The sequence below is a fragment of the Orycteropus afer genome, unplaced genomic scaffold (genome assembly GCF_000298275.1).
Source record: "Orycteropus afer afer isolate SDZICR_OR568_19922 unplaced genomic scaffold, OryAfe1.0 scaffold00168, whole genome shotgun sequence".
NCBI classification, from domain to species: Eukaryota; Metazoa; Chordata; class Mammalia; order Tubulidentata; family Orycteropodidae; genus Orycteropus; species Orycteropus afer.
Window position 1 is genome coordinate 2,921,720 of NW_006921755.1, and position 7,767 is coordinate 2,929,486.

Consider the following 7,767-nt stretch of genomic DNA (forward strand, 5'->3'; position numbering starts at 1 on the left):
GCAGATCAGTGAGTAAGCACAAGCCCGCCCATGCTTACCTTGCTCCCGGAGACCCAGTCCCTCTCGGGAGGGTAACAAGGGAAAGTGTTCAGTGCAGATCAGGATTAAGTATTCATAAATCTATAACAATTCTTTAAAAGTAAGAAACAGCTACAAAAAAAGGTGGAACAATCTCATAATCTTCCTTAGAAAATGAGATTATGAGTAAAGTAACTGCTGGCAAAGGCATCATCAGTTAATTTGGGTTTTTTCCTTGCTCTTGTCTTAAATTTAGAGGATAATACTTTTGCTTGTGTTCCACTATAATACGTCATTGTTTCTCATGTTTTCAATTTAACAGCTTATTACAAACTGGCAAATAATGAGAGCTATTAGCTTCTTCAAAAAGTTAGTAACTAATATTTCTATTTTTTTCCCCCCAAAAGAAGCATAGTACTTATGGGTGTTATTGTTTATATCAGAAGATAATCTGTTATTAAGCTGAAAGGTGCCCTCCAGGAATGGTTTCACTTTAAAGTCTAAAGGGCACCTAGGGCCATAGTCTCAAAAGTCTGGCTTTTTTTTTTTTTAATAATTCACATTTTTTTCTGTATTTTTCTCCCTTTCTATTTGGGGCTATCTAATTCTGTTCCTGCTCAGAATGATTGGTAGTGGTAGTCAGGCACCATCTAGTTCTGGTCTCAGGGTAGATGAGGCTGTGGTTTGTGTAATACCTCTATTAAAAAAAAATAGGATTACTTAAGATTGGCAAATTTGTATATATGATCTAAAAATTAATTAAAATATACATGAAGCAGTATTTTCTGAGCAAACCAAATTATACTTAACATAGTTTTTTTAAACATTTTATTGTATTTTAGGTGAAAGTTTATATTACTATATCAATATAATTAATATATTATTAATATTATATTAATTTCCCATTCAACAATTTATTCACAAATTGTTCTGTGACATTGGTTGCTGTCCTGGCAGTGTGTCAGCAGCGCTCTCCCTATTTCCACCCTGCCTTCCCCATGTCCATCTCTCCCATTTCCCTGGCCCTCCTTGCCGTCTCCTCTTTGCTTTTGTGCAAATGTTGCCCGTTTGGTCTCAGATAGTTCATTGTTCTAAGGAGCACATTCCTCACAGGTGTTACTTTTTAACTTATAGGTCAATCTATTTTGGCTGAAAGGGGACCTCTGGGAGCAGTTTTATTTTTCTAAAGTAACAAAGTATATTAATTTGTAAGCAATGATGTTTCAATTCCCTATAGATTTGTTTTTTCATTCCAACAGGAAAATGCTTATCTTGGTGGATTATTTGGTGGAACTCAATTTATGGCTAGAATATTGATGTTATAAGCTATATGATGATATTAATCACATCAGAGTTACTAATTCTCAGCTCTTTGCTTTTCTGTTTCTGAGACTACACAGATGGTCTTTGCACTGTTTCATCAGTTTTTCTATTTTCAAGGGATTCCTGTTCCTTCTCTTCTGCCTGACTGGTGTATACTTTGAGCATCTTTGATAGAGGATGTCAATCCACTTCATACTAATGGAGAGGAGTCAGCCTAGCAATTAAGAGGGTGGTCTCTGGAGCCAGATTGCCTGTGTTAGTGTCCCAGCTCCATGAGTTATTAGCTGTGTACCCTTAGGGAAGTTAATCTCTATGTGTCTTGGTTTCCTCATCTGTAAAGTAGAGCTAGGCTAGTTACAATGATGAAATGAATTTCAACGTATAAGGCATTTAGTACAGTATCTGACACATTGTTAAGTGTTCAGTTAGTATTGTTGTTATATGCCGTCGAGTCAGCCCAGACTCATAGCGACCCCTCCTTGGGTTTCCGAGGCAGTATCACTACGGAAGTAGATTGCCCCACCTTCCTTCTGAGGAGTGGCTGGTGGGTTTGAACCGCCAGCCTTCTGGTTAGCAGTGGAGTGCCTTAGGCACTATGCTACCAGAGCTCCTTCAGTTAGTATTATTATTAGCTTAATACATGAGCTCCCCTTCCCCTCTTAGACATCTGTACTCACTGATATTCCTAGATATCATCTGGTTCCATCTTTCTACTTCAGTACAGGTAGTTAAACGTCAGTGCCACTGATTGGGTAGGTTAGGTCTCCATCATGGGCTATTAGGTCTACCTTATTATAATAAGTTCATATTAATTTGAAGGGGAGAAATGACAGTGATCCAGCCCAATGTTTTGAACTTGCCTGGTGCTACAGTGTTCTGCCAAACTGATGTTTGTGTGAGTCTTACTGCTTGAAATTAAGGATGATGACTTATGTAACCCATTAAAATCCCCATTTATTCTGTAGATTTCATGATCCTTTTTTATTTAAGCATACAGTCAAAGCACTGTTTTCCTACCATTTGGAAAATATAAACAGAAACATAGGGAATTTAATATCTCTCAGCTTAAAACAAACCAAAAAACAAACAAATATTTTAGTAATTTTTCTTAAGTTGACATTCTAAAACTTTTCCATATCTATGGGACAGCTCTTTTTAACTAAGGTTTGACTGATAACTTTGGACATTTACCCCCCTTCTCTGGTAAACTGGGGATAATATTTCTATATAACTCATAAGGTTATTTAGCAGATTAACTGAGACAATAAAGTTCTCAGAACAGTGTTTTAAACCTCTAGATGTTACCTGTTACTGCTATTAGTGTTTATTTTAATCTCTTCCATATTTGCCTGGACAAAATGCTAAAGATGTTTAAAAAAAAAAACCCACTGCCTTTGTTTTTTCCCCAGAACAAGTGGAATTACCTGCTGTGGCATCAGTCAGTGCTTCAGTAATTAAATCTCCATCAGATCCTTCACATGCTTCTGTTCCCCCACCTCCACTTTTACTTCCAGCTGCTACCACAAGGAATAGTAGTAATACATCTATGCCCAGTTGCATTCCCAGCATGGAAAGCAGACCTCCACAGGCTATTGTTAAACCACAGATCTTGACCCATGTTATTGAAGGCTTTGTGATTCAGGAAGGATTGGAACCATTTCCTGTAAGTAGCCAGCAAATTTTTTAAAAATTTATACTCATATAACTTTATTTTTAGATTTAGTCTATTGTTGTCTGATTAAAAGCTTACAATATTTTAAATGTTGTCAAATTTTTATTTAGTATATATCTCTCTTTATAATCTTCATATATTTCCAAATATACTGGCTATTTAGTTGCATAAACTAGGATGAAATGAAAGAATTTACATAGATATCAACTTTATAATTTCTAAAAAAAAGTAGTTGGAAGTTTACCCCAATTAAATAAACTTTTCTCTTTTTTTAAAGGGGACTGAAATGACAACTAAAGTGTATTACTTGTATAGTCGTATTGCTTACATAATGTGACACACTTGGTGAGCTTTAACTTGAGCACAAACAGTATTAATTTCCCAATAACTTGGGAAGGTAATATATCTGAAGTTACACAATTGTTTATAATTAGCCAATAGATTTTCTCAGTTGTTCCTGAATCTCAGACTTCAATCAAATTTTAAAAAATACTTTAAAATGTTCAGCTGGAAATGGAAGTGCTATCACTTACTGCCATCACAGTGATTCCAACTCATAGCGATCCCCACTGGGTTTCTGAAGTGGCAAATCTTTACGGAACTAGACTGCCCCATCATCCTTCTGTAGAGCAGCTGGTGGGTTTGAACCACCAACCTTCTGGTTAGCAGTCAAATGCCTTAGGCACTGCGCCACCTATCTACTATTAAAATTCTTATAATTTGAGATTTGTTGTTGTTATGTGCTGTTGAGTTGGCCCCAACTCTTAGTGACCCCTCCTTTGGTTTCCGAGGCAGTATCACTATGGAAGTATATCGCCCAACCTTCCTTCTGAGGAGTGGCTGGTGGGTTTGAACCACCAGCTTTCTGGTTAGTAGTCAGATGCCTTAGGCACTACATCACCAGAGCTCCCAACACATGGCTTTTGCGTTGTTTACTGTGTATGTGTTAAATTTGGATCTCCTATAAGAATTCTGATTTGGTGTTTGAATTCTAGCTATGCTGCATATTGTGTAACTTAAGTCACTTTCTGATCTTCATTTTGCTCATCTGGCAAATGGACATGATACTTTACTCTTAGGGTTGTTGTGAGAGTTACATGTTCATAAATTGCTCAGTGCAGTGCCTGGGTCTTATTAACAATAGCTATTATAAAAAATATCACTAGTGATAATTTTAACATTTTTTTTTTCTGATCACATATGTTATATATGTTCTAAATGGAAAATTTGAAAAATGTATGGAACAAATAATCCCCAGTAATCCCTCAGTGTTTATGTATCTAGTCATATTTAATATGATCAAAATTAGTACTATATATATGTAGTTTTAAGGAGCTCTCGTGGTGCAGTGCCTAAGGCATTTGACTGGTAAACAGATGGTTGGCAGTTCAAACCCACTGGCCACTCCGCAGAAGGAAGATGATTTACCACTTTGGAAACCCAGTGGAGGTTGCTATGAGTTGGAATTGACTCGCTGGCAGTGGGTTTGGTTTATATATAGTTTTGCTTGTTTCATTTAATATTTAAAGCATTTATTTTCCCATATTTTTAATAGTACTTTGGAAACATTTTGAAAGGTTACATAGTATTTCACTTACTGGACAACCATAATTTATGTAATCAATTATTTTTGGACATTAAAGTTTCCAGTGTTTTACTTTTCAAACTGTGCTGAGGTGAATGTGTTTGTATATAAGTAATTGTCCATATTTTTAATAATTTTTTAGCATAAATTCCTAGAAATAGAATTATTAGATCATATTCCATATATATTCAGAAAAATTAATATATATTGCTAAGTTATTTTCTGGAAAGATTTCAGTTGAAGTATATGCTCTTAACAGCATTGATTTTTCACAGTTGTTGTCCTAGCAATAATATCCATAAATTCAGTTTGAGATATATTAAATATATTATGAAAGTGAACAAAATTTAAAAGTGTTGTGATTTCTTTGCTAAGGTTAAATGTAGAAATTCCCAACAAGCTGTTTTGTCTCGTATGTAGCAGATTATGGAGACTTTCAGCCAGCATTCTTTTTATTATTATTTTTTTTTTCTAATTGTGATTTGGGTGAAGATTTACAGAGCAAATTCACTTCAGCCAGCATTCTTGAGGAGTAAAATGTCCTAGTCATCTGTTTTTCTGATTGGCTGAGGGCTCACTAGTGAATCAGTAAATAATTTTGGTCTAAATTTAGAAATATTTTGCTGAAAGTATTTCTAAAATAGGTAGCATTCATTGCATGACTTAACCATGTATATTGAACGTAGTGAATTTTTTTTGTTGTTGATTTTAATATTAATCTTTGAGGATTTTTCTGTATCTTTGTGTAATTATAGTGGATTAGGTTGCTGAATTAAGAATCAGGGGATTTGATTTCTACTCCTGATTCCTGTTTTGTAAAGAAGTCCCCCAACACTTTGAACATTAATTTATTTATCTATAAAGTACATATAATTTACTTTTTGGTTGTAGAAAGCAAAACTTTCTAGTTAACTTAAAAGTCTTTGAAGTGATCTGACAATAGGCACCATGAGTCATCTGAGAATTCAGAACCTTTAAACTGGTCATTTCTTTTCAGAAGCTCTATCCTGAGGAAATTATCTTACACCTAAAGTGCCTTGTGCACGAGCAGTAAATCTTAAAAATTTGCAGAAAATAAATTATTTAATTGAGAATTCTGGCTAATTAACAATTTATTGCTAATATTTTATCTGTGTTGTATTCATATGGAAAAAAAACCCTAAAATTTTTGAAGGAAAATAATTATGTAGCTCCTTGAGAAAGAAACTGCTTAATTGGATAGTGTTTGAAAAAGTTCAAACAAAACCCCTCCTAAACATACTAATAGTTACTGCCTTTGTTTTTCAGTGTTGGCCTTAGCTACTGAAGTATTTATAATAGAATATAACTTGATGGTTAGTATTTATTTTGACCATTGCTAAATTTTAAGACTTTTTTTTTAATTACTTGCTTAAACTAGAACCATAGGTTCTACTTGACTGAGACTTTGAAGCAGCCATACTGCTGGTGACCTGAAAGAAAGCATTTATGTCCAGATTGTCTAACCTTTTGTCAAAAAATAAAGCATTCAGTGAATGGATCTGATTAATGGAACAAGTAAATTATCAGATACCATTCATTTCAAGAGGTTTTTTAAAATAATTATTTGTGAATATCTTTTTAAACTATTTTATTCTCTCTCTCTTTCAAAGGTGAGTCGTTCGTCTTTGCTAATAGAACAGCCTGTGAAAAAAAGACCCCTTTTGGATAATCAGGTGATAAATTCTGTGTGTGTTCAGCCAGAGCTACAGAATAACTCAAAGCATGCAGATAATTCATCTGACACAGAGATGGAAGACATGATTACTGAAGGTGTGTGGGTTTCACTTAAGATACCTTTTAAATTAACTTTAACTTTTACTGCTCTAGAAAGGACTTAGATTTTTTATCCTGCACAGATTTTCACTTGATAGTATTTACTGTTTTAGTTTCATATGATGCATTATTTGACCAAAATAATGGGAAAGCTAAACAGGTTCTTAATTGCCAGATAACTAAAATAGCAAGATTGGTGTTAATTTGCATGTCAGTTTGACTTTTGAATGAGTGTCGGTGGGAAGAGCTCTGTTATATCTGAGAGAAAGTAATTCAAAAATTTAGTATCAAAAACCCAGTCTTTCTTTTTGAAAGCAGATGTAAGTAACAGATGAATATTTCACTAAGTTTGCTGAAAAATGTAGAGCTTCTAGGTTGTTTGGTTTTTAGACTTCCACATTCTGATGTCTGACATCAGGCAAATAGTACAGTTGTTTGAGGGATACACTGTCCAATCAAGAAATGATTAAATTTGTTCAAAGAGAAAAACATCAACAAATCTCCTTAATGTTAAAAAGAAGAATCCTTTTTTATACACTTGATCCTAATATTGCAGAAAAACAAACAAGTAAATATGAAATGATATACTTTCTATCTTGAGTTTACTATTAAAATCACAAATGCTTTTGGATGAGGTTCTGAATTTCTGATTAAAAAAACAAACTAGCTAGCTATATTCTATAGGAACATCTTTGTGAGACTATCCTTGACTGATTCCATTCATGATCCTATAATTGATTTATTTCAGTTTAAGTAATCTGTAGCATTTAGAGGGACCCCTGGTGGCACAGTGGTTAAGTCTTTGACTGCTAGCTGAAAGGTCCAGTCACTCTGTGAGAGAAAGATGTGGCGATCTGCTTCTGTGAAGATTGACAGCTTGACATCCTTGGAAATCATATGGCGCAGTTCTACTCTGCCCTGTAGGATCGCTGTGAGTCGGAATCAACTTCATGGCAAGGTGGTGGTTGTTTTTTTTTTTAAATAGCATTTAGTCAAAATACTATTATACTCTAAGTTCTATAATAGTGAATTAACACCTGTGTCTGAGAAATTATCCTCAATATATTGGTATATTTGCTCTAAAATGAATTCATTTTGCAAAAATTAAGCATATATTACGCACTTAAACTTTACTGTAAGCAAAAGAGCCTTTTGGTAAGCAAAGTAGATATTTGTATATTTGGTCACAGTTTTCCTAACTGTTACAAGGAAGGCACGTCTGTCATTGTATGAAATTTATAAACTTGCAGTGTTTTCATTACTGTTATTTCCTATTTGAATGTTGTTGTTGTTATTTGCCATCGAGTCGGCCCCGACTCATAGCGACCCCTCCTTGGGTTTCCGAGGCAGTATCACTACAGAAGTAGGATTGCCC

The 7,767-nt window shown here is 34.4% G+C and overlaps 1 protein-coding gene across 1 annotated transcript in view; it reads left to right on the forward strand.

Moving 5' to 3' along the window:
- PHC3 (polyhomeotic homolog 3) overlaps positions 1–7,767 on the forward strand; it is a 93,821-nt gene that overhangs the window by 65,615 nt on the left and 20,439 nt on the right. Inside the window, exons 11-12 of the mRNA XM_042781759.1 lie at positions 2,751–3,004; positions 6,230–6,389. Of these exons, the coding sequence (XP_042637693.1) occupies positions 2,751–3,004; positions 6,230–6,389 (414 nt within the window). The remainder of the gene's footprint in view (positions 1–2,750; positions 3,005–6,229; positions 6,390–7,767) is intronic.